This window comes from Amblyomma americanum, chromosome 1 (genome assembly GCF_052857255.1).
Source record: "Amblyomma americanum isolate KBUSLIRL-KWMA chromosome 1, ASM5285725v1, whole genome shotgun sequence".
NCBI classification, from domain to species: Eukaryota; Metazoa; Arthropoda; class Arachnida; order Ixodida; family Ixodidae; genus Amblyomma; species Amblyomma americanum.
This window is the reverse complement of record NC_135497.1, coordinates 533,864,212-533,891,654: the sequence shown is the minus strand read 5'-3', so window position 1 is coordinate 533,891,654 and position 27,443 is coordinate 533,864,212. Positions and strand designations below refer to the sequence as shown.

General features: G+C 45.6%; 1 protein-coding gene and 1 pseudogene across 1 annotated transcript; both read left to right on the top strand.

Annotated features, from left to right (window-relative positions):
- The first annotated feature begins 1,687 nt into the window (after positions 1-1,687).
- LOC144129159 (uncharacterized) lies at positions 1,688-24,544 on the top strand. Its single transcript, XM_077663110.1, has 8 exons — positions 1,688-1,976; positions 2,738-2,831; positions 3,365-3,440; positions 5,500-5,629; positions 10,054-10,163; positions 10,646-11,027; positions 16,886-17,171; positions 24,417-24,544. Exons 6-8 carry the CDS (start codon positions 10,719-10,721, stop codon positions 24,542-24,544), a joined length of 723 nt encoding a protein of 240 aa, XP_077519236.1. The 5' UTR covers positions 1,688-1,976; positions 2,738-2,831; positions 3,365-3,440; positions 5,500-5,629; positions 10,054-10,163; positions 10,646-10,718.
- LOC144103467 (uncharacterized) lies at positions 11,597-13,729 on the top strand (annotated as a pseudogene).
- Positions 24,545-27,443: the final 2,899 nt, after the last annotated feature.

Here is a 27,443-nt window from a genome sequence, read left to right as displayed (position 1 = left end):
TACTTTACGATGTCGTTCATTGCCTTCACTGAAAATATCATGACGGTGACACGAAAATATCGCTAAATATAGACAGCAGCGTATGCAGCCGAAGGTGAAATGCGGCGGCCGGCGAGTTTGAACCGATTTGATTCTCGGTCAAAATGAGAATAAAGTCTTGGGACTGACGTCAATCACGCAATTTCAAAAGTTTCGCCTGCTTTGACACAGTGTAGCTCCTGTGCACCCGCGCTCGGTCCTCTAAACTGTTCTGGTCCAAGTGTGATTGTGTGCCATGACAATCTGAGCGAACAGGAGGCTGTCCGGGAGTTTTGTTGCGCACCACGGCCATACAGTTGAGCGACATGATAACGTACGGGCGCGGCATGCCAGTCTGAATACCGGCCGCCAGCGTCAGAAAAATGCGACAGTAATGTTTGTTCAAGTCCATACTAAGCCGTCGGATGGAGTATCGTTGGCCAATATCGAGTCGTTGGTAGAAGCGATAACAGGAATATAAACAAATGTCTCCCCACGGCGCCTTTAATTGCTGCTGCTCAATCGCGCCTCCCCTGGCCTCAGCTGGCTCCGCTCCTGAAGGTGTCGCGGAAACCGAGCATATCTTTGTTTTACTATGAGACGAGGTTCACAGTAAAACGATGACGAGAGCAGCACCTCAGCGCTAGCCAGTTTCACTCAGCTGCTGCATCGATGCGAAACCGGCTAGGCTTAGCGGCGACTAGGGCAGCCAGGGGGTAGCGCGTAGTTCATTGCCCGGCGCGCCCGCGGGCGGCGTCGTTCCCGAAAGCTCGCCTCGCTCACTCCCGCTGGCTCACTTATTGGCTCAACAGCTTGCGACCTTCACTCGGAAGGCTGGAAAATCGAGAAGCGAGCGACTGGCGCTGCGACTGAGCGATACTTTCTGCCCACGCTTGCACTACTGGTGAACAACCTTTAACGCACATATCCTTGGGTTATCGGCTGCTTTGCGGCGAGTCTTAGTTAAGATCGTCCGCGACGCCATCGTCACCGTCCGTGACGCACAGGCTGAGAACTTCAATTCCAGTACGTGCCGAAACAACTAGTATTTTTCGTAACGATACGAGCTCGAAAACACGCCTGCTTCGATGCGCTAGTGGGCTCTTGCTTGTTAAACTACACGCGATCAGGATGCTGCGAGTGCTAGCCACTGTTGCATATTAGCTAAAGTGAGACGCAAGTATCGACGTAGTTTCGTAACGCAGTTGATATCAAAGCACTCCGCTTGTAATGGTCACCGATTAAGCTGTTAAGTTTCATGATCTCCGGTGAGCGTGCCAGTGTCGCGCAAATAATGCATCGCAGCTACTCTCCATCGTGCCAATTGCGTTCAACTTATCCACGATATTCGCCAGCTTGAGATACGGCGCTTTTCTTCGCTGTTTTTGCCGCAACTTAGTGATTTTATCTGGCATGAAACGAAATTGCATTCTGTGAACACCGTCGTCTGCTCCGTCGTCTGCTAGGCCATCCGGGTCACTTCAGGGGATCACAGGATCGCAGCTTCTACAAACGACATGCCAGAAAAAGTAACTGAAAGCGCTTTAGTATTCTTAAATAATCTAAAAAAAATTTAAAATAAATGCAGTGTCTTTGTTGTGAAGATAGTACAAGTATTCATGGTTTAAAAAACAAATTTTTTTGTCGGTTGTATTTTTTCACCGACACGAAAGCGCAGCCGTCGGCGCCATTGCAGCGCAACCGACACGTCGTGTTTTGTATTATTTGCCTCTTTGAGGCATTGCTTGAGTACTTGTACGGCGGACACGTGTGAAGAACTCATTCAATAGGAAGGTGAGCAGGAGTGTGTTTTGGAAGCCGACGACCAGGATTTCGGCCTGTCAACATTATCGAGTTTCAACGGGTAAGCCATGAAGAGTGCTGCGACGTCTTTTCATCTGTTAGGGGAACGAAGACTCCTGCGCCGTTTTACTAAGCCTGGATGAATCGCATGGCCGGTGAGTCCCGCTCTGCGTTTCTTTGCTAATGATCTGTATTCACACGCGCTATTTGTATGCGGCTATATGGGGATGTGAGTGGAGGCAGTCCGCCTGCGGTTGCCGCAGCTATAATGCGGCGCCAAAAAAGCAGGGCCTATATCCTGCATGACAAGTGTTGTTCTCATTGTCTTTATGTGCATTTATTACTCGCGTGCCGTGGTAAATAAAAATGGCACCAGATATCACAACAGAGTTACGCTTTCGCTTGCTAGCGCTTCGACACTCGGTGCAAAAGCATGGATTTGCACTGCGTAGAAGACGATGAGCGAGAAGTGCCGCGCGGCGGAGCGCTCGCGCTAGGCCAGCTGCGATCAGACACCGCACTATTTTGCTCGGGGTTAGTACTCATCGGATTAGTGCTTGTGCCTTAATATGCGTCATACTAAATTTTGCGACAGTGATCGCATGCGAAAGGCTAGTTCATATTCATCGCCTTGTCATTAGTAAACTTGTCTGTGCTTCCCCAGTGGAACAGGATTTGAGGCAGTGTTATGTCAAAGTTAGATCAATCTTGCGTCTCCTGAGCTGTAAACGTTGATGCTTCCTCTCCTTCTGAGCACTGCGAGCTGTCGGATATGCAACTGCACAATTATTTAGGATTTCTACCTTTTTGCTATATCCCTCGCTTTTGTGGCCCGCATTCAAGTCGTTCGCCATTGTCGATGGTTTTTTGTTACTTATTTTCGCTTTGTTATTTATTCTTGGTTGCGTGCCATCAGCTGTGGTGCCGGCGATTCTCCGAGCTCGGAACTCTTCCCAGGCACGGGATCCTACCCACAGACCTCCCCTCGCCGCACTCACGAGTGTTCTTTGGTATTTTTTTGTTTCTCTTGCCTTTACTTGCATTGCCAGTCGACAAATTTGTGCAGCTTTTAATTGTATGCAGATTTGTTAAATGCGCTAGCAATTTTTCTATGATGCCAAGCTGTGCTGTGAGATATCAAGCTTCTTGCTAGTGAAGGCATGCTTTTTTTCATTCTCTCTACTCATTTAACCAAGGCAGACTGGTTGCAACTTTCAATTAAATACCAAGACATTGGGCAAGGCACCATGATAGGAATTAATGAAAACCTGCACATCCTATATTCAAATTGGTGTGCGGTATTTCAGCCAGCTCATCTTTCAGTGTGGTCATAACAGTCATTGTGACTCTTCTCAAAGAATGTATATGGGTGCATTACATAAAATCTGTTCATTTGTTTTGTCATGGGCTAGCTCATTGGTTTTTTATTTACTTATATTACGTCTAAGTTTAGTTTTTAAAGCAGTAGACGATTTCCTCTCTTGTCATTCATGACATGGCTACAGCCACTGACAGCTGTTGCTCTGGATGTATTTATTTGCAGTTGCCAGCGGCCAGAATCTATTGGGCCATGCGTGCTTCCTGCCTTCGGCTGTGTCATCCCTCCTGATCCGTTCATGGTAGTTATTCTTTTTCAGTGATGCATATCTTAGCTGCCTATTTAGAAAAATATTTTCAATATAGGCTTGCAGCTAGGTTTAGAAATGCATGAAACTCTACATGCACTTCACAGCAGTACCTCAGCTTATAATTACCGGAACTGTAGACTTGTACAAAATATAGTCGCTGATGTAGCTCTTGACGCAGCTGCTGTTAACATAAATGTGCTTTGACATTGCACACTTGTTGCCTGGTATGCATATGTGTCCTCGAAAAGGACCTATATGTTCATTTATCCCTTTAAAAACATTGTGCTCTACAATGATGGTTTACCAGTATTTCTGACACAGAGGCCAAATTGTCAGTCAGTAATGTAACATTGCACGATGACACCACTCCTTGTATGGTATAGCATCCTTGCAATGCACTGGGCAAGCTGCTGTCAGCACAGATTTATTGCTGGTTTATTGCCATAGCATATGGTTATACTGCACAGTTTCTACCTCTACCTTCTTAAAGCTGTATACTTGAAAAATTATAATTAGTTGAAGGAAAATTCAAGGAAATGTAACAGTAAGTCTCTCACATTTTGGTGGACACTTGAACCATGATATAAGGAAGGGATATAGAAGGGAAGTAATGAAGAGCTGATGCCCATGTTAGATGCCCCTCTTTAGTTAAACATACCTCGCAATTAACACATTTGGTGCAAAACAAACATGGCACTTGCACGCTCACAAGCACCCTCATGTCAGTAAAACAAAGTTCCAATGTTGCGGTACGTTAGAGCTTTGCTCTTAAAAGCGCAGCTGACTGCTGCTCAAAGTTGAGAGCAAAAATATGTCTACTTTTCCTCATGTGCAGTCTGCGCTGCTGGTGCCATTTGCAATGGTGATTGACATTGAGTTGCATGATGCTCAGTCTGTTCCTGGAGTTAGTGATTTTGTCTGTCGTGTGAATGTGCTGTTAAAATTAGTGCAGAACAATGGTTCTCTAGTTCATTTTAGGTAACTCTCCTGTGCCACATGCTACCACCCTTTTTCCTCAAATTTCCTAATCTCATTTAGCCACCTGATTGCCACCCATTCATGCATTCACCTACTCTTGGAATCCTCCCAGTGTTTTAGTGTGGTATTGCTTATATCTTCTCTGCATTACACATGCACTGCACTTCCTCTTTTTTTTATTTAGTCAAGATATCTCTGTTCCTATTTCTTGCATAAGCATAAGAGGCGACTCAAGTGCACCATCTGGGCTTGTGATGCAATGTGTAGGGTGCTTCGTTTTTGGGTAAAACCTGGTTTCTTCCTACTGTTGCACCAAAAAAGATTCTTAAAGATCAGGTTCAACCGAATTTCTGTGCAAATGTGCCTGTAAGAAAGTGTGGTTTGAAGGTGCACAAAGGCAAAGAACTGCTGGAGTGTAGTGGATGTCACATAATTCTTCTGACAGATTTTTTAACCAATTCTGGTTATTTTATTTCTCTTTTATAGTTTATTGTTTGTCGGTTGCTTATAATTTTTGGACAAACTGAAAACTACATGTACTGACTGGTATTTCATTCCAATAATTATACCCATTATTATGAAGCTGTGTTGGAAGGTAGGTGTGCATTTAGTATGCGTGCTTTAAATTTCAGTGATTGGTTCTGCAATTCAAAATGGAGGACAGGTCTCTGCTGTGCGAGTTTTTTGCAATGGAGTGAAAGTAGCTGGAGAAGCATTTGCTACTGTGTCACCCAGACAAAAGTTCTCCCACAGATCACTGAGCTTCTGAATACCTATGGCTTAAAACTCGAAGCTCTGGTTGCCCTTTCCGAGGTTTTCTGCATTAACGAGTGCAAGCCCAAGGGCTCAGAGCTAACAAGCATTTGAAACCATAGAGCTATACACCATAGTGCTGGGGCCGTGCAGCAAGTCAGTGTGAATTAGGTCGCGATAAACATGGTTTACTGTAGAAAGCTAGTGTGAAAAAATAGTTGCGCTCACAGAAACCGCTGTTTCTTTCTTATTTGGTCATTGAAACAAAGCAATGCATGTAAAATTTTATATCTCACTGATCCCTCAATTTTTTTTCCAGCTAAAGACCAAGAGTTGCATGGAAGTTGTGCAAGCCACCAAGTTGCGTGTGATTTTTGCCAGGGACCGGGAGCAGGCTGGGAAATTAGTGGATGGCCAGTGGTATTCACTCAGTAAGGCAAGTTTTTTCTGTAAGTACAGTTTTCGGCATGGCATTGCTTAGGAACGCATGCACTAATCTGACTACTCTATGCCCGCCCATGCTTCAAGAATAATGAAGTACATGAAAAAAATTGATTGCCGAAAAAAAATTTCCGCTTCTGTTATGTTTTTTCAGCAAAGTATTTGCCATTTAAAGGGCTGTGAAAACCTTGAGAATTATTATGTGCTTGTTGTGGCTTTTTTTTTCAAATTTCTTCCCCGTCTATGTTGGCCTGACCTTGTAGCTTGTCTGCATGAGATTGGCTGCTACCTACAGTTTGCTTTTTTGTTGCTCCTTTATTGCCTGTCACAATCTTTACTTTGCGTGGCAGTGTCATGCAGTTTGGGAAGTAATCTGATCTTATTTCTGCATTGGCCTGTAGTGCAAGCTTTTGCATGTGGGGCAGGTTTATGGTGTCCTTTTGTTTGCTGTAACTGCAGTTTGGCCATGAGGGTTAGAGGCTTAGTCCTTTTTTTATTTTGGTGCAGTGTCATATACTTCATGCATAAATTAATGAAGTAAGCACTATTTTTTGTAATAAATGAACATTCATTATAGCTGTGGCCATTATAAGTGCACTTGACTCTAAAATGGCTTTCTTTCGGCATTCAGTATTACATCTTAAAACCAGCTGGAAGACACAAAACAGGAGAAGAGATGAGCACAAGATGAGGCTGGTCTAACAACTGAAATTTTATTGAAGGAAAGTGGCAAAAGAAGACCTGCAAAGAGATTCAAGCACGCATGACCCCGAAGCAGTGAGAGGGCAAAAAATAACCGAAAGGCACTGACGTACTAGTAAACCATCTAAAAAACTAATTCCTTACAGTGAAGGTTCACCGACGGTTTAGCCAGGCACTTGTTTTTAGCCTTACTGATGTAGTAAGCCTCAACTATATCAGGACAGATTTATCACTTCCCTAAACCACTGATGTGCCGCAGAAATCAGGCGTGCAAAGAGAAAGGTCGTCCTCCGATTGCATTCACGAGATTGAACGTGCAGTGTCAGGTGAAAATTCGCCTTCCTCTCTATACAGTGAAAGTGCTCTCAGCCAGGCGCGCACATTCAGATATCTGCTTGTCTGCCCATAGTAGTTTCAGCTACGAGGCAGTGGAATGCAAAAAACCGGTTTACTTTTCCAAGTGGTGAACATTTTTTATCTGCCACTGTGCATAGCGGACGATTACCCGTAGTTGTATCAAGCCTAGTTTGAACGAAGAAGCAAAGGGCTCCTACCTTACTTTTAGCGGTCAAGACAACAGCAACATCATACTTTGGTGCAACTTTCTTGGGATGGTACGAAATGGCGTGGAAGTAAGGTATAGAGCCCGTCTTTTTGTGCTGCTCAACTACGTCAGCATCATGTGAACGGTGTTCCGTTCCCTCGAGAGAGTAAAAACACACTCTGACAGGTGCGCAAGATGGGCAAGTGGGAACCCAGGTGCCATTGGCTTGGAAACCTGCTCCGAGAATGCATTCTAAACACTGTGATGGCATGACTTTCATAAAGCAGTCGTGATGCATGTGATTGCCAACCTGTCCTTCACCAGCCTCGAGTGGTTCAACTCGTAGCTAAGAGGCTTCCTGATCTTGGGCTTTGGCGCCAACATATGTGGTCATCCGCAAAGCGCAGGTCTGTCAAGAAGCTACAAACGGTTATGCTTAGTGAAATTCAGACTTAAAAGATAGGCTTTAACCACATGCCTAAAGATTTCTAAAACGTCTTGTGCCAACTTATTTGAGCCCTCCTTGTGCAAAAAAATTAGGTAGCTATCAACATAACGAAATGCTACTATGCCGAGGCCTTCCAAACAGGGCTTTGATGCGGTATCGACTCTGGACAGAAGAATGTCGCGGAGGAACAGTGCAACCTGGGACCCTCTGCATATGCCTGATTTCTGATGTAAATACCGCCTTGCCAACTGACAAAAGTGGAGTTCTGTGGAGTTCTAGTTTCTTGTGGACAGCAACCTGGGCAGGTGCTCTGCAGTGAGCATTGACATTGAGGGCCTGCACTAATCATTGTCACATGATAGACCTCTGAGGTATGTGCAAACTGCATCAGGGTGAACAATGAAGATGCTTTTAAAGATGATTGCGTGATTTCGGTTGCTGGCTTCTTGGGGCTGTTGTCCTTTTACTGCAAATCCGCATTTGTCAGTTGGCAGGGCGGTATTTACACGCAGGTCGTACCTTTGCTCAGCAACATTTTTTTGTCTAAAGTCAATAAGGCATTAGAGCCCTGTTTGGAAGGCCTTGGCATAGTAGCATTTCGTTATGTTCATGACTGTAATTTTTCTGGACATAGAAGGCTCAGATAAGTTGGCACAAGGTGTTTTAGGAGTCTTTAAGGCATGCGGTCAAGGCCTGTCTTTTACATCAGAATTGTCTAAGCAGAACCGTTAGCAGTTTCATGCAGGCTTGCGCTTTGTGGACGAATATGTTTGTCGGGGCTACAGCTAAAGATCGGGGAAGGCTCTTTTTAGCTATGAGTCGGACCACTCGTTGTTGGGGAAGGATGGTGAAGAGGTGTATTTGTCGCTGGTTAAGGTCAGTAAAGATGGAAACACTTGATGGGTGTGCAATCGTGTGCATGACATCAGCTTTAGATAAGTCATGCCATCACTGCTGATGACGCATTCTTGTAGCAGGTTTCCAAGCAGCTGGGTTCCCACTTGCCCATCTCAACAACCTGTCATAGTATGTTTTCACTCGCTCGAGGGTAAGGAGCACATACTCCGATGATGCTGATACACCTTACCTCCACAGTATTTCACAGTCTCAAGAAAGTCGTGGGAAAGCGTAATGCTGCTGTTGTCTTAACAGCTAAGTGCAAGACAGGAGGCCTCTGCGCCGCCATTAAAAAGGCTTGATAAAACTGGGTACTTGTCCACAATGGACAGTGTCACAAAAAAGGTTCACCACTTGCAAAAGTAATGGAGTTTATTGCGTTCCACTGCCTTATGGCTGCAACTAATATGGGCAGACAGGCAGATATTTGAATTTGCACTTGACTGAGCACTTTCACTCTATAGGGGGAAGGCAAATTCTAATCTGGCACTGTATGCTCAATCTTGTGAATGCAAATCGGAGGATGACATGTCTCTTTGCACGCCTAATTTCCACGACACATCAGTGGTTCATGGAAGGGATAAATCTGTCTGTAGATAGTTGAGGCTTACTACATCGGTAATGCTAAGGACACGTGTGGCTAAGCCATCGGAAAACCTTCACCGTAAGGAATTTGCTTTCTTAGATGATTCATTAGTATGCCAGTGACCTTTGATTGCACTTCGCCCTTTCACTGCTTTGGGTTATTGTGCGCTTGTATCTCTTCGCGGGTCTCCTTTTGCGGCTTTCCTTCAATGATGCCGCCACAGTGGCTCGGTGGTTATGGCGCTCGGCTGCTGTCCCAAAAGACGCAGGTTCGATCCTGGCCGCACCAGTCAAATTTCAATGGAGGCGAAATTTTAGAGGCCCGTGTACTGTGCGTTGTCAGTGCATGCTAATGAACCCTGGGTGGTCGAAATTTCTGGAGCCCTCCACTACGGCGTTCCTCATAGCCCGAGTCGCTTTGGGATGTTAAACCCTCACATATCAAATAATCAAAATCTTCAATTAAATTTTTGTTAGTCCCGCCTCTTGAGCTCATATCTTCTTGTGTGTTCTGGCTGGTTTTAAGGTGAGTCAGTACCAACTCGGCCAGTCATAGGCCTTGTTCAGTATTACAACATTTTGAATAAAGTGAGAAGTTTACTAGGCTATGTTGCCGGGGATCGTGTCCGCAGCAGTTGTGGGCAACTCAGAAGAGATAGCGTCATACGATTGGTTGTGTAATTGGCAGAGGATGATGTGAGGATGCTGCTCGAAAAGAAAATTTCATATTCAGATAATTATTTACAGCCAAAAATGTCCAAAAAGTGGCTGGGCCAGAGAAAAAGTGCCGCGAAATTTGAAAACGCTGAAAGTAGGTGGAGCTACAGCGTAGTGCCAAGTTTGAAAAACTGGAAGTATGGACAAAGCCAAAGCTTGGCGCCAAGTTTGAAAACTTGAAATGAGCAATCACGTGACCAGTGATAAGTGTCCTATACTTAACCAGGAGATAGGAAAAAGAATGATAAATTAGAGGCAATTAGGCAATTATTGAGAAGCGAAAGGCAATGAACGCATGGTTAGACTGGGCGGGTATTCAGTGAGTGGGCAGGAACGATCCGTGGAGGGAAATTTGAAAACTCGAAATCGTTGCTGGGATGAAATGAGGGTAAAATAAGAGTTAATTGATAACCAATCAAGTCAATGAGAAAACAACCATGGCGCCAAATTTGAAAGGCGACCAGTGTCGAGGAAGCATCAACGCTTTCACATTTTTTTGCGCAGGTAGCAGCGGTGATCTCTATTTTTGTTTTTTTCAGCCAAGACAAAAACCATTTTTCTTGGCTCATGGGCGATGTATCTAGGAACCTGCGGCCAGGACTACGCTGGACAGCATGCATCAGCAAGCTCGAAAAAAAAGCACGAAACAGTAAATAAATATTGATCATTTTCATTTCAATTCTAGTGGTTTTGTGCACGAATTACTCTGGAATGCACAAAGCTTGTGTTAATTGACAGGCGACCATTAACAAGCTGTGCATTTTTGTGCATAGCCTACTCCAGAACACAAATCTTGTGTTAATTGACAGGTGACAGTAACGACTGTTACACAGTGTACGAGCACTACACAAGACAAACTACAGAAGACCAGGCAAACTACAGAAGACAACTCAGACTACAGAAGACAAGACAGACTACAGAAGACAGGACTACAAAAGACAAGACAGACTACAGAAGGCAAGACAGACTACACAAGACATGCCCAAAATACGACAAGACTACAGACTACAGAAATTTTCTGTCTTAGAATCCTGTAGTGCGTTTTGACTGGAAGTTTTCATTTTTGATCTTTTTTTAAATTAATTTTTAATGCTTTTTGCTCATTTAGTTTTGATGACATTTTTTTGACAGGCGAGACGAACACGTCCCTGCTGACGGGCACTTCTGGCCGACCATCAGCCATTAAAGGCTTTCGTCTTAAAAAATGGGGCCGGGTGGAAAGGGGCTTTTCCAGTGGTTGATGCCCAGTCCCACTGAGGCCTATCCACTGGCCACCCGCCCTGTCGACAGAGACATCGCCCTGCTCTCTGTCTCGTTTGGCACGCTGCTGGGACTGGGGGCATTTGTCGAGCACCAGATTGTTTGGAGGTGGTTGGTGAAAGACCACCTCGATGCAACCTTCCAGCACGAGCAGCGGTCCCTGCATGTCAACCTCCACCTCAACCTCTGCAATGCCTGCCCACAGCAAGTGGCAGAGTACCGGTTGGTGGTGCCATACATCAACGTCCTCAAGGTGCGTGGATTCTTTAATGCGTGTGTGTTCTTTTCTTTTATTACATTTGGACGGGAGAAAACATGCATGAGCATGGGTTGTGTTCTTAGCTGTGGGGATAGTAGCACATTCAGCTCAGCGTGCAGTACATTATTGCCTGAGACAAAATGCACAAAATATCTAAAGAACAAGTAAGTCCAAGTCTAAGTATACATTCACATACCTGCCAAGTTTTACGATTTCATCGTAAAGTGCCCGATTTCCAGCGTTTTTTTACGAGTATCGTAATGTCGCTCTATTTTTACGATTTTTGTTTATTTTTGTCGTTCAGCGGCTGCACACCGTACATTCTGTTTCTGTGTTGGCAACACTGAGGCTTTTGGTGGCTCGCAAACGGGATAGCCATCGTCATCACCACCATCGCGTTCATGCAGGAAGGAGAGAACTTCCTCGCATTCTTCTGTTGTGTTTGCCCGTTTGAAATGGTTCGTTTGGTGTGGTCATAGCCGGGCTTGTTAGGCCTGTTGTGTTGCCGGCGGCGTTGTGATTTCCGCGGCGTGCAGCGTTGTTGCTGCGGGTGTCGTTGTAAGATGTCCGGCAAGAAGTACTTTCAAGTGTTCATACCAAGTTATTCGACGGATTATCCGTGCATTCAGAAATCTCGCAAGGGTGAAAAACATGCTTTCTGCACTGTCTGCCGCTGTGATCTGAACATTGCGCACGCCGGTCGTCGGGACATCCTCCTGCATCTCGGAACAAAGAAGCACAAGGACTCGGCGCAGATCGTTGACACCAACGAGAAGCTCGGTGGATATTTTAGCGCTTCAGTGGACCAAGGCACTATTCGAGCGGAATGTCTTTTCACAGCTTTCCTCATCGAGCACAACGTGCCATTCACTGCTGCAGACCATGCGGGAGACCTCTTCAGGAAAATGTTTCCGAACTCCAAAGAGGCAGTGGCCTACGCTTGCGCTCGTACAAAAATGGCTGCAATCGCCAAGGAAATGGCCAATCAACAGGTCAGTAGTGTTGTAAGCTGTCTTCAATCCGGACCGTTTTCGGTCGCTACCGGCGGGTGCAACGACGCTGGCAATGATGCAAAGCTCTACCCGATTGTTGTCACATTCGTCGACGGCATTGTTCGTACTGCTTTGCTAGCAATGCCTACACTCGAGGGAGACTCAACTGGACGGAACATTGGTGCACTTGTTGTAGACACGCTGAAGGCCAACAACGTGCCTGTGCGGAACTGCGTCGGCATGGTGTGCGATAACGCGCCAGTGATGATCGGATCTAAGAATGGGGTTGCTGCTGTTCTCAAAGAAAACCATGAAAACATTGCCATCCTTGGATGTTGTTGCCATTTAATCAATTTGGCAGCTCAGAAGGGTTCGGCCTGCCTTCCTGTAAGTGTGGACGAGGTGCTGATTGATGTCTACTACTACTTGGAGAAGAGTTCAAAAAGGAAAGACAAACTGAGAGCTTTTCAATGCTTGCATGATGTAGAGTAAAAAAAAATCCTGAAACATGTCAACACTTGTTGGTTATCTCTTGGTAGGAGCTTGAAACGGCTTGTTGAGCAGTGGCAGCCACTGCTCAGCTTCTTTCACAGTGAAGTGAAGCCATCAAAGAAACCCTTGGAATCACCAAGTGAACAACGAAATCCAGAGATGGACTCTCCGAAGTCGACGCGGACAGCACAAATCGCACATCAGAACAAGCGACCAAGGCTGGACATCGACTTAGCTCCTTCGCAGCAAGCTCTGAAGCAGCAAGTGGCCAAGGTCTTAAATAGGCAAGAAAGACTGTTCATGTTCCTTTCATCAGATGTCAACAAGGCATACTGCGCCTTCTTGCTGTCAGTCATACCAGAATTTGAAAAGACAAACACCTTTTTGCAGTCTGGAGCTCCCCAAGTACATGTGCTTCTGGAAGTTTTGAACAGCCTGCTCAGGGAGATTTTACTGCGGTTCGTGAAACCATCTGGTATTAAGAGTAGTTGTGAGCTGACAGATATTGATTACAAGTCTTCTGGCAACCAGAGGGATGATGATGACCTTGTAATCGGCAGCCAAACTCTACAAATCTTAGAAAGGCAGAAGATTGCTGACAAGCAACAGTTTCTTACACGAGTAAAATTTTTTGTGGTGGTAAGCGATTACATCATCCCGAAATTCCCCTTGCAGTCAGAGAATCTGAAGAAAGCAGAAGTGGCAAGGCTTTCCAGCATTGTGACAGCAAAGTTTGCTGATGTCAGGTACTTCATCAATCGCTTTCCAGTTCTCTTGCCAGTTTCTGAGGGGCAGGATGATGACTCGGACCTGGATGACATCCAAGCCCAGTTAAGCCGCCTTCAGCTCGAAGAACTTCCAGTACAAGTAACTACACAGGTGCGGATAGACGAGCAGTGGCATGCTATTGCCAGTATTCAGGACATTGACCGTACTTTTAAGTATGATAAGATCTCAAAAGTTATGTTAGGGATTCTGACTCTCCCACACAGTAACGCAGACTGTGAAAGAGTATTCAGCAAAGTGAAGAAGACTTGCACTCAGTTTCGCTCATCCATGTCAGAAAAGAGCCTAGAACAGCTGTTAGTTGTGAAATGTAGGGAGTCTGTAGTCTGTCACAATCAGGTGTTCGACAAGGACTTTCTGAGGAAGGCAAAAGCAGCAACATCCTCAGTGTTGTCCCAACCTTCCACTTCGAAGACATCTTTCTGAAGTTGTTTGCGTGATGTATTGAAACACCAGTTGAAGTTGCTTTGTTTTCATTTTTTCATTTTTCATTTATTGATCCCTTAAAGGCCCGAAGGCATTACATAAGGGGGGGCATATTGGTTTCCAACGGCGATGATGGGAACATGCATAACAATAAAAAGAACAAACATACAAACAAACATAAAAGGGGTTGTAGTCATATCAGGGTTTTCCAGCAAGTGATACATCATTTTACAAAGATATGTCAAGCAATACTCGCTACAAAAGAGCGCAGAAGTGATCAAGATTTATGTGAGGTGAATTTTTATTTTCTCGCGGAATGTTTTGTGATCAGTGCATGCAGCGATGTCGTTAGGCAGTGAATTCCATAGTGCTATTGCGTTGGGGAAAAATGAGTTGTTGTAAGCTGACGTGTGGCCACTGATGCGTGCTATCGGGTTACCGTGACTAAAACCAAATAGTTTTCATAGCCAAATAAGAAATTTGGTGTACTAAAACATAATATTAGTATTTTTCACCGAATTTTAGTATTTCTTGGCATCCTCTATAGTAGATTTAGCATCGTCGGGTTGGCAGGTCTGCATTCAGATACTAAACTTGCCTCCTATGCGTGCTTTCATCAGGTGTAGCTGTTATCTAATTGCAAACAAGGACAATGGTCAGAATTTAAATCACCTCCCACGTAGGCACAGTCACATATCCTTCAGTGAACATGTTTGCAGATTTGCTTTTGTTTATTAGTAACAAATAACTGGTTGTGTCCTATCCACAATCTCTCGGATCTGCTCGTGGGGCATTATATCTGCTACATTATAAAGAACCCAAGTAGTGTTTGCAAAATATGCAAATCTTGATGCCGCTTTTAATGCACATCGGACGTCATTTACTGTATTTACACGATTGTAAATTCACCTTTCTTTGTAGTTTGAAAATCCGAAGTGGGATGGGGGGGGGGGGGGGGCGGGTTCTACTTAAAATCAAAACCAAAGCATGGCATCATAAATAAAGGCGACAGAAATGATATATCAGGGATGCTACAGCGTGGTTCCAGTTTTACGTTTCACCTACGGCTCTGCCCAGTAGCATTCAGCCATTCTGCACTCATGTTGAGAATGATTTTTTTCCTCTTTTTTTACATTTAACTGCACACTTCGCGCTCATGGAAGTGTCGATAGTTGACGGAAGGGCTGCTGTTCCAATTGTGTCGGCACCGCCACTTGAAACGACGACGCTTCCAAGGAGCATTGGTATCTGATCGGGGAGCCAGCACCGCTCACACATTGTTTCTCTGGCTCTGTTTGACACATTTCACATGACTGATACCCAGGTTTTACCAGTCTTGAATGTGGTGCTTCGGCATCATTTGTGCTCTGGGCCCAGTAAGCATTCTAGATGGCTATCATTCTCTACGCCAGAAAAACAAACAACTCTACGGTGCCGCTAGTTTGACGTAATGGGTCATGCGCGTGGCGGCTGCAACGAAGCAAAATTTTTCAGCAGTTCCTCTCGATGTCGAGGTGCAGCTATTTACTAAGGGTGGGATTTCACGGGATGGCGACGTGCCGTGTTTGTTTGCGAACAGGGGGATTTCGCTGGACGACGACGCTAGAACGACGTGCTGTGGGATCGCAGCAGCGATGACAACGGCAGCAATAGTGAGAATGATGGCAAGCCTAGAATTTTGGAATGCGCTTGTGAGCACGCCCTTTTTTTTCTGACGCAATAGGTGGAGGCGGGTCGACTCGAAATCGTGTAGATACGGTAGCTAGCAAGCGATTGTTGCTAATAGATGAACCAGTCACAGAGCCTAGTGTTGCAAGGTAGCTCCTCGTTTCTGTATTCTTTTGCAGAGTAGGTTCTGAGGTAAATTAAGATGTACACTAAACCTTCACCAACACAGAACCCCAAGAACACAGAAAAATTTCAAGATAGAAGAAGTTTTGAAAATAAGGAAGGAAAGTACTAAAATTTCCTTTGTGCAGACCGTGTATTCATGCATTTTCAAATTAAGTCTTGTATCTTTACTTTGCACTACAAATTTTCTAGCACTAACTGAGCGCTCTACTTGTAACAAAAGCAGTGATATCCTTTTGTAGCACGAAACGCCAAGAAATAACATTCAGTAGAGATGAACATGTAATCCCATAGATAACGAGGCCAAAACTGCCTTCTCAGCAGCTCAAACAATGCTGCTAACCTAGGGGGTAGAGAGGTCGGAGGCTCTTGCCCCTTTCCACATGTCCCCATCTTTGGGCCTACCCGGTTGCCTGGAAAATGGACTCTGTTGTAGCTTTATGCAAAGCTGGTAGAGGGAGTGCAGCGTGGAGTGCACATGGAGGCGTACTAGCACAGACTCGCTTGCTCCGTGGTATGGTTTGCTGTGTGACCTCTAGGTCGTGCATGCCACTGACTAAGGGCATTTTGTTATATTTTGAGTTTTTGTGTGCCCTGCTTAGTTAAATTCACAGGAACCTTTTGAGGAACAACTGGTGACATACACATTCTGCCTGTTAGAGTTTTTGTGCAACATGGAAAACATTCCACTTACTCAACATTTGTAGTTACTATGGGGACTTCAGTGGATGAATGCTTACTGCAGCAGTAGTAATGAGTAATGATAAAATAATAGAATGTGTACCACCAGAAAACTCATTCATTTCAGATTACACTGGAAGACAAACTTATGATTGGAAAGGTGTATAAAAAAGCAGCAGGGTGGTCAGTGAACATTATAGCACCTCTTATAGTGGGGAGGGGGATAGATGCTTTCTTTAGTAAGTATTAAGGGTTAGTCCTATAAGTGCCAAGAGTTTTATGCTGTGTGTGATGGAATTGAGTTGAAGACTGAAAAACTTAGGAAGGGAGCAAGTTAACTGCCAAGCTGCCAGCCATGGATTGAGAAAAGATGGGAGTGGGAACTTCATTGGCAACGTCCTGAACAAGTAGTTGGATCATGTCATGGAAACAGCATTAGAACAGCAGACATTGACAGTGCCTAACAGCACTACATACAAGAAAACCACTCTGCATTATTCGTGGTGAAATTTCTTGCCGAATAAGCAACAGGAAGTGCTTTAGTACTCTCGATACTTAAAAAATTTATCTAAATTCCTGTTGGTAAATGCAGTGGAGTTTTGTTCATTTCAACCAACCCACCAGGGGCTGATCAACCTGAAGAAGATACCTGCCATGCTGCTGGGCAAGGTGATGAACGACTATCACGTAAAGACAGGTAGTCCTGCGGCAGCTGCCCCACTACGCTGGCTGTGTTCATGGTTCCTCACTCTGGGGCGGCCTCATCCTCAAGCTGGTCATCCGGGACCACTCCCTGGCGTGGCGGGGTGTGCTCTCACAGCGCAGTGCCCACGGCACCCTTTTCTGCTATGCTGCAGTCCGAACCTACTGCCCCACTGTGACTGCCATCTGCAGGACCCTCAAGATCTGGGTATGTCAGTGTGAAATGAGAGCACTGCAGACACCAAATTTTTAGTACCATGTTTTATTCTTGTTGTAATAATGTGAAACACTTTACTTTGAAACACGGATCACCATGTGGTTCAGTAGAACCTTGTCATAAGTTTTTTTTTAAAATGCGACGCGAAGACTTATTCTCCGGAAAAATGTGTGATCCAAAACTAGTACTTTGGTTTTGAAAATGACTTCAAGAACAAGGGAAGGCAACAGTCACTGAAACCCCAAATGTTTGGACAGTTGTTTGAACCGAAACATACAAATGAGGTTCTGCTGCGCTATTTGCGTACAACCAGTAAATATTTTATAATTGAACTTCTTCTCTTATGCTGTTTCACGTTCGGTTTCTGCATTGTGGCAGACACGCCGCACTGCAACAGTAGGCTGCAGCGTTCATTCGGGGACGTACCTCTTGTGATCAACCATTAATTTAACTGCCACCTGCTAGGCTGGCAGAGTGGGTGCACAGCGTATCCGATGTGCGGAACGCGCTCAACGTTAAGACGCCAAGCCACATCTTCTCGCCCAATACACCACAGCTTTCGCTCTAACCAGGTTTAGCTGTAGTTGGACCGCAGCTAATTTTTTTTTCATTGAGTGGGAAAGCATTACATGCCTCGTTCGAACGAAAAGCCGTCACCGGAACTTCCCCACAAACCGTGGCCGCAAAATGTGTCCACTGGGAGTGGTACCCCACACAAGACCTCGGAAGAGAGTTGAAAGAGATGTGACAGGAATTATTGAAATGTGCTGTGTCCATCCACCAAAGCGAAAAAAATGAATTTGAAAATTGGATTTTGGGGAAATGAAATGGCGCAGTATTCTTCTCACTGTTGGGGACACCTCAACTGTGCTGTTAGGGAAGAGATAAAGGAGGGAGTGAAATAAGAAAGGAGAAAAGATGTGCCTTAATGGAGGGCTCCAATAATTTCCACCACCTGGGGATCTTTAACAGCACAGGGGCACCTTTGTGTAATGCTGCCTCCTCCAGCAAGAATTATTTTAATGCGTTTTGTGGAAGCCGAGTTACATGCAGATAAAGTTTGAACTTCCGCATCTTCGTGCCTTTCCCTCTCCTCTCGCACGCCAGAACAGCGGCGCTCCCCTGCCGGCCCCACGCACCCGGCCACTCCACTACCTCTGCCAGCTCCGGCGCGCGGAGCGGCCTCGGTAGCACGTGACGTCTGAAAGAATTAGCCGCCGTGAACCAATGGTAACCCCCTGCTGCTCACATCACTTGCACGGCATGATGTTGTATGCCAGGTTTTCGCACGAAAGCCCGGGACTGTGCGTCGCCGCGAGGTGCGAAAGCGGGAATTTTTAAAAATGTATTGTAAATTTCCCGCTCGCTTTTGTGCTCTCGTACGTGTCACGGACGCTCGGTGGCCTGTACTCTATATAGTGCAAGCATTTTAAAGCCAAGCTCAAACATCCCTTTCTGCGTCCCTTTAAACAAGCGGTCCCCACGCTCTGCCAGTCTGCTCGATGGTATCTTGTGTAAAACATCTTACAGTGAAACGAAGCATCGGTAATTTTACCGTATGCATATTTATGAGACCACTACTTTTCAGTCTTTTTTAAAACATGGATAAAGGTAGCATTTCTGAACATTCGCCAATACCCAAAGACAATGAAGGCAAGAGGGGTCTCAGACCCCCTCCGATATTGACGAGGGGTCTGAGACACCCCCCCCCCCCCCCCCAAGACCACCCTGACTTTAGCCCCGGGTGCACGCATTCGTTATGAATGCGGTCTGGAGGTTAGTTTCTTTCAGTTTGTGCTGTCGCTTTGCGTTGCTAAATGCTGTTGCCTGCGTGAACAAGGGTGTTTGAATCAAGCGTTGCGTTGACAATGGCTGTCGCATGCGCGACAAAGGAATTTGAATCGCACAGTATGATGGAGTGCGGTGGAGAGTTTTAAAATTGTATGCAGGATTCCTTAGGAGGGTTGTTTAAACTTTCGAACCTTAATTTTGCTACCTACTGTGCTGCTCGCTTTATTCCTTAAGTGGCAAGTCCTGTCCCGGAAGCTTGGAACGGAAGGTTGGGTCAAGTAATTCGCGCTCGAAGCACTCGATAGTCTATTTCATTTGTAATTTTTTATCAGTAATGCCACTAAGATACGTCCTGTCTACCCCATTTTGTTTTTTCCATAGTAAAGTCAAATGACGCTCGTTTCACTGGCAAGCAAGCTGCTAACTTGCACAGAGATTTGCTTCGTTCTTGCTGGCGATGCTACAGCTCGGCAGTTTTCTCATTGGTGTTGCGCAGTAGCGGCGCCCTGCAACCTGTCTCGCCTCGCGGATATACGTCCATATAACCTCTTGCTATGGCTTTTTAGGGGGATGCTAGGCTGAAGAGTCAACTTCTGAATTACTGCACCGATTTTGATAAAATTTTTAGGAAGAGTGTATCTTCTCATTAGACATTATTCAAAATATCAGCTTCTTAGCTCAAACGGAAAAGAAGTTATAGCTTTCATATTGAGCAATCAGGTGTGTCAGCTTAGGAAAACTGTCATTTCCAAAATATTGAAGATATACTAATATTTTCTGATTAGATACCTTCTAGATGGTTTATAGTGCAGGATAAGACCTTTCACATGTTTTTTGTACAATATCTGTAAAAATGTTATCACTCTAAAAACAAAGTTTAATTTTTTTGTTGCCATTACACAGTAATCTCTTACTAAAATAAAGTCAGCAGGACAGCAAAGAAATTTGTTATAAGTGGTAATTCGATACAAGCGACCACCCCAGAAAATCTAAAACAGTCGAGCTTTAACTGCTCCGCAGAGGCGAGGCAGTCAAAATACAATGTATTCAGTGAAGCAAAACTTTATTTAGGTACAAAAAACGCAGTGGCCTTTGGCTGTTTCAAGTTCTTACCGGGTGCGTGCAACCCCTGCTCTAATCTGACCAAGCATTGCACGAGGCCGTGGTCGCCGCCCATGCATTCAACCTTCGGGGTATTTCGAATCGCGAAGGCAGTGGCCGCTTTCAAGCGGAAATGCCGTGGCTCGAGTCTGAGGTTTTGTTTGTTGTGCTCAAAAGACGATTAGCCGCTCATTGTAGGTACGCAGCGCGATCATGAAAACTGAACGGTTTTGCAGTAGGGGCTTCGCATGATTACGGGCAGCTTTGTTCCCGAGGTGTACAGCTGTGAAGTTTGCAGTTGGGTTTTTCGGCGCACCGTTGTCGATGACGTGCTAATTCTACGGTTCGGGTGTTAGTGTTCGCGCAGCGTCGCGTCCGTGCCATTGACAGATGTCTAGGAACAAAATTCATTGAGCCTACCACGGATTTAGACAGTTTGTCTAGTTGGATGGGGCGAATAAAGCATGACCGGCTTGAGAAAATCGCCGGGGAAACACCATAGTTGCGTTGACGTGCATTTTGACAACCTGACTCGCCGCTGGCGACGCTCGGATTTTATCATGTTTTTGGCAAGTTATCAGTCGATTTGCACCGTCAAAAGTGCAACGAAGCTAGGGGCGGTGTTTTCTTGCAATGAAGGCCGATTATGACGAGCGGCAAGCAAATTTCTAGACCGGCTTCCCCAAAGTAGTCTTCCCGTTTTGTTAACGTAGCTCCTCGCATCGAACACGGCAAAGGGCGTGCGGCCAGGCAGCAGCTCAACAACACCGTTGTAAACTCTCGGGATTCACGTTGTTCGCGCGCTTTCGAGAGTTTCGTCTGCTTTGGCCGATTTGAAACGGTTAGGCTTAGCGACGACTACGGCAGCCAGGGAGCAGCTCAGTTCGTTGCCGAAAGCTCACCTCGCTCGCAACTCGCAAGCGCGAACGGGCTCATAATCAGAGGGACATTTCTTTTATGCTTTTTGGCACGTTAAAGCGCCAGAAATGTTCTTTAGAGCGGTAAAATTTTGCTCACCGGGCGCACCCTTTGGAATGCTACGGCGCAAGTCTGCCCGCAGTCATTTTGCCACTTTTCGGCATCCAAGAGATTGCGGTTTTCTGGCATCGCAAAGCGTCACGAAAATTTTTGTTCATTCGGATTCTATCTCGTGAAACACCAGTGATGCGACTGCGACCGATTCGGGCGCGCTTTTGTCCGCATCCGCTGTAAACAGCTGGGGTCATCGGTCGTAGGTTCAGTACTTTTGTGGCTTGTTCTGTGCCTGCCTGAGACTAATTTGTCGGCGGTATAATTTGTTACTGCATGCGCAAAAGGCTCATCGCCGCGGTTGCAATGCCTCCGCTCGCCACTTTGCTCTAAGCGGGTCAAGCTCTTCGTGTACTTCGAGTAATGCGGCCTAAAATCTATGTGTTGGGTCGGGCCCGCAAGAATTTTCGAATAAAGCGATATTTCGAGTAAAGCGATTTCGTTATAATGAGGGATTACTGTATGTCAGACATCTCAAAATATTTTGAGTTAAAAAATATTTAGCAACCTAAAAAGTACCTTATCTTTTTCCCAAGAAAATTTCAGTCGAGAAACCACCTTGAAAGCAGCTTTTAGAGATGCAATTTGGAAATGATAGTTTTCCTAATGGTTTTGTTTTCCAAGAAGTGCAAACTGAGAAAAATGAGTTCAAAGATTTCAGAGCGTGCTATTTTATTTTGGGGTAAAAAAAAATTGAAGTGCCCTGATCCATAGGTCGGGCCCTCCGCTTCAACAGGACGCTGCTCTGCGGCAAATGCTTCAAGCCTTTTCTTTTTTTCAGCTTTAGAGCTGTCGATTGCCCTTTCATTCGCTCGTGAAATATGATGAGTTGCTTGCTGGACGTGCTTCATCGTCTGTACTCGCCCATGTTCTAGTTCCAGCTTGTCAAACACTCTCTTGATGCCATGTGCACCCTCATTAATTTCTAGTACAGCCAAGGCTGCTGTAGTCTCTACGGTTCTTAGTGATGCAAATTCGGTCTTCGGGTGATGAACCATCATCGGAGCTTGAAGAATTCGCTTCTCTCGCCGGCGGCAGGCTAGTGCCTGGCGAACGCACAAGCAGACGCTCACTTTGCTGGTGGTCGCCCAGTGATGTGTAAGCCTCTCGATTTCGTGGTGAGTTTTCGCTTCCCAAACTTCTCCATACCGAAGCTTTCAGTAGGGGCATCTTCCGGTCACACCACTGGCCACCCGCTGTTCGCAATAAACACATAGAAGGAAGAAAAGGGAACAGATAGCAAACATCGAACACAACCAAAGTGGGAGCGACTCCGAATGGCGCAAAAACAGCGTTAGGTGGTCACGTGTTAATTTTCGTCATTCCAAGCTCCTGTTTCGATTTGCAGCCACTCTGCCGTTGCCGCGGCCAGAAATATGCCATATGCCTTTCTTTTTTACTTTTTCGTTAGTAGCCTTGCTTATTCTCCACAGAAGATAAAAGCGCGAAAAACAAATTTTGTAACGCGGGCATTCACATCTCGTATGGTTTTTTTGCCTGCAGTGCGACCGCGTCTCGAGAAGAGCGTTCATAGACGCCTTTGACAGCCTACCAGTACGTCGTGAAAAGAATTAATTTTCTTCTTTTCTACTGCTCAGATAACAACTGAACTTGGTGAGAATATTCATTAAACCAGCAATCCAAAATAACTTGAACTTTAAACACCGTTTTTTTTCCTGAAAATCAGTATTTTAGCCCCGCATCCCTCCTTAAGATTCGGACACACCTCTGTGAGACTATTACTATAGTGCCTAGGCACTATACGATTACATTAGCTGTAGTGGCTCAGGGGATGCTCTGAACACTCTACTTTCAATTTCAACGCGACTATCTCCCCATGGCGGTCGCCGGTAGCACGCGCCGCCTCGGAGGTCAATAGCCGGTGTAATCTGCTTGCACAGATGTGTTCTGAACTTAACAGTCGCGTCAAAATTCTGATGCCTGATTTTTCGGACGTGCTTGATTATTCGGAATTTTTCGCGGCACCGCGACATAGCCCATAGAGCCAATGTATAAGAGCGCCTGAAATTTAGGACGCACCGCAACTTACTGCTCGATTTTATGAACCTCGCTTGCACTCGCCACCATATAATATGTACAGTGCAACCTTATTACTTCAAACTGCAGGAGAGATCAAAAACTTGATCAAATAAAACGAAATTCAAGCTTAAAGGAGGCATCTTGCGATACTGAAATTTTGCGCGAGTCGGATCATTTCGCCCCCGTGGTTTCGAGTTCGTGTGGTTCTTGAACATCTTCCGCCGCACGAACTTGGAAAGCAGTCAGAGTTTGTGGAACTCATCTATGCCGAGTCTTTCGTTTCGAATACGGAAAGAGGTAGCAGCGAAGTGCGTGGGAGGCACTCAGCTTCACGGAGACTGCGAGCGCGGGAGGTAATGGTGCTGCATTTTTAAGCGAGGTCAGCGTACCCGTGGCAAAACGCACCGCAATCCTGACTTTTCTCTCGTAAAACCGTAAATAACTGGTGTTTCGATGACGCCCCTCATACACAAGCCACCGCAGAGTGCATATCGGGGAATACAATGCAGATTTTGGCTCTAGTCGCTAGGCCTAATGATGGAGGCCAACGTTGGCGGAGCGCTTGCTTCGGCCGTTTCTCGGTTCTTATTCTTTCGCCATCTTTGCGTTCTTGTTCTGGGCCCATCGTATTGCGGGCGCAATGCAGTTCCCGCAGCGGCAGGTTCGCTTTCCCATTTAGATTTTGTCCCAACCCGTGCGTTCATCGGCGACATGCCAAGGGCAGCACAGCCAGGCCGAGCTCGTGAAAGTGGTCGCTGCCCGTCGTCTGTGCACGTGCCGTGCGGGGAAATTTAGTCATTAGGAGCTTTAGAATGTGTGCAACACATTGACTTCTTCCTCCAGCGTAATGGCACTAAGTTCGTGATTTTTTCGGTGAAAATTGATTTTCCGGACTCCCTGATTTTTCGGTCGTTTTCACGGTCCCTAGAGGGTCCGAAAAATCGGTCGACTGTATATCGAAACGTATTCGCATAGCAGATTGTGCAATGCCAAGCATGCATAGTCACGTTGGAACCGAAAGCAGGGTGGACAGCTCTAGAGCGTTCTCCAGCCCGAGTTGTCTGTCAGAGCTTTCGAACAGTTCTTCCAAACATACAGTGCCATCACCAGGTAAGATCAGTAGCACGTTGACCTACTATTGGAGATTTATATGCATGCATCAGTCGTATGTCACTGCTCTACAATGGGAAGTAGCAATTTTTTGAACAAGTGGTGCGGTGTCCTACATTTTAGATTATTTTTTTTGCAAACTGCATTGTGCTTTTTATTTTTCAGGTGCCTTAGGTTTGGAAGGACTACAGCATTGGGCCAGAGTTCACAATCTCGCAATCCAGAGTTGGACGACGCTTGTAAAAATGTCAATAAACCCACTCATAACCTTCCTCCCATCACCCCACTCTTAACTCTTTGGCAGTCCTGTCCTGGTGGTGGCAGTGGTTGGAGTGGGCGTCGTTAGGACCGTGGTTCCGTCAAAGTGTGACTCCGAGCCCCACACATCCAACAACTGTAGCATTGAGCGCGTGTGCTTTTCTCTTTATTATGAACATAACACATATTCAACATGTACATATATTATAGCATAAATGGCCTATTTGTGTATTGTACCTCCTCCCGTATCCTTTTTATCTATCCCCTCACCTCTTTCATTTCATTTCTCCATTCTGCCTGCTATCCTTTATTTCCGCTGCCCCAGCCCAGGTGCTTCCGTATCAATGGCAGATGCCTGGGGCTACCAAAAATCCTTTCCTTCCTTTTTTATTATTTGTAATAAACCACTTACTACTAATCCAGAGCTGCTTGCAGTCAAAACTTTGGTGATGTTCCAGTATGTGTTGCCACTCTCATGGAGTATTGAATTGTGTATAGTACACGCAACTGCTGCACAACTCCATTCCTGGAACTCATGAGCTCTGGAGGTACAAGGAAGATTGCTATCCTTACCCTTCAGAAACCGGGACCAGTAGACAATGAGACCAATGCACCATAGACCTACAATCCAATTAGGAAATCAATAGCTAATCAGATTAGTGACACCTATTGGTGCGCCAGCACACTGGCCTTATAGGTCTATTGGAATAGACCAATACACCCTTTGGACTATAAGACCAATATACCAGAAAGCCTACACGACCAGTACACTCGCACTATTAGCTGTCAGTAATCTGATAGGCTATTGCCTTCCTACATCTTTTATTTCGCTAGGTTCATCTCTTCACAGTTTCCTGGTTATCCTGTTGTGCCAGATGTTCACAGTTTCCTGGTTATCCTGTTGTCCCCGCTGTTCCTTTGCATCGCATGGCACAGTTGGCTGTTGCGTTCTACGGCCATGAATCGCCAGCCAAGCACGGTAAAGGCCCGGACCTTACTGGGAAAAGTCTTCGTCTTCAGGTTCTGAACAAAGCACTGCAAATTTTGATTTGGCCTAGCAGGTTTTAACACTCGTCTTTCAGCTTTCACATCCTATGTAATCTGCGCACGTGCTTCTGGTCCGATGGACCAAACATGCAGCTTCCGATGTGTGGTGCAGAAGGTGCAATTTGTACAGAGACAGCTGTAATGTGGAGGAAAAAGGGCTGTGACGTGTAACAAAGCGTCTCTAATCGGGAGGAGAAATGCGGCAAGGAACGCTCGAAACACGCAAAAGCTAGGCGAAAGTGGGCAATTTCGCCATTGGGCCGCGCCCCTTTCTTCGAGTTCCTGTTTTTTGAGGGTGTTCTTCCACACTATAAAATGACAGTAGTTATTTTGCTGTGCTCCGGATAGCGACGTGCAGAAAAAAGTGGGAATCGCAGGTCAAGCAAGACTGCTGCAAACCAACAGACTACTCCGCGATGCATATAAGGTTAGGCATGCGGAGGGCTAATATTCCAGAAGTTCCTGTGGGAGTGGAGCTATAATGTAACTTTTCACCCTCATTATTACGATAATTACAGCAGCCGTCAGAGGCAATTGAATTCCCGCACTTGATTTCATAGTGAGCGAGAAGTTGTCCGATTGGCAGCCTCTGGCGAATATCAACTGGTTATAAGTAATCCTGATTGTTGGAGCAGTAATCAAAACGAAGAGTATGCGGGTCAACAGATTGCACCAGAATATGCTACGCCCGTCGCGAGAACGACTGGACAAGGCGCAGTTTCTCAGCAGATCGGCTGCAAAAAATATTCTTTTGTGCAACTCCAATTCACTGGTTCAACAATCTGGTAGAACCAAGTCTTGGCAGAACACTAAATTTGCAGAATTGCACTCAGTGCAGCCGGTGAAGAGAGGGGGACCAAACATGCCACCGTCGAGAGCGGAGTCGTCACCCTGAAAGAGGTGTTGACCATAGCGGCACCCTATGAAAAGGACTATCGAAGCCACAGCAGACACCGCTTTGGAGCTAGTCCCCCCAATCATTGCAGGTCTAACCTTAATACTAGTACACACAAGAGCCACCTTTCAGTGCAATTGAGTTTCCTTAGCGCAAAAAATGACATCGATCATTTTAAAATAATGTTCTTCAGGAAGTGTGCAGTGTAATACATCAAACTGTAGCTTACTGATTATAACTCTGAATGGGAAAAAAAGACTGCACAGTTGGCGTGCAAAACTTTGTGAAAATTTATTGGTTAGGTATACTGGTAACACAAAATACAAGCAAAACAAAATAAACCGCTGCACTGAGCCAAAAGTTGATTAAAAGAAAATTAAAATATACAAAATGTTGCACATGCTCATAGCTATTATTGCGATTTTCAGCTGAGTACATAATACACTGCACTTACTGTGCCCTTTCAAGCTAGGCAATATGACTGCTGTGCCACTACAGAAAGCAGTTGCGCGAGGACATGAAGTGGAGGTAGATGTGGGATGTGCTGTGCATTACACTTGTTCAGAGTTCTGTTCTTGTACCGCAGCGGTGTCCTAGTCGTGTGAGCATCCGCCTCGCATGTGGAAGGTGTGGGGTTCGATCCCCAGTGCTCGGTGTAGCCGTCCACCTTTGTGGAGTGTGCGACAAAATGGTGGTGGACTACATCTGGTCAAAGTTTCATAGAAAATGAAACAAAACAAAACTGCAACCAAAGAAAGTGTTACAGAAGCAAACTAGATGTCGCAGCTTGTCCTGGAGTGCTAGTTTTTGGCAACTAAATGTTGTGCAGACTAAAACATCGGTCTTGTAATGACCAATGGCCGAAGGCACAGTAAGGAATGAGTTACGGCACATCAAGTTTCCGCAACTCCTCCACCATCGAAGTAAGCAGGGCGAGGTTTGTTGCTAGGCTTCAGTCAGTCGGGCTAGCCTCGCTACATGACAAGCTGTGC

Bases quoted from the DNA above. Each gene is read 5' to 3' on its own strand.
- LOC144129159 (XM_077663110.1), top strand. From the start codon at position 10,719: ATGGGGCCGGGTGGAAAGGGGCTTTTCCAGTGGTTGATGCCCAGTCCC. The intron at 11,028-16,885 runs GTGCGTGGATTC...CCAACCCACCAG, and splicing joins CATACATCAACGTCCTCAAG to GGGCTGATCAACCTGAAGAA. The intron at 17,172-24,416 runs GTATGTCAGTGT...TTTATTTTTCAG, and splicing joins GCAGGACCCTCAAGATCTGG to GTGCCTTAGGTTTGGAAGGA.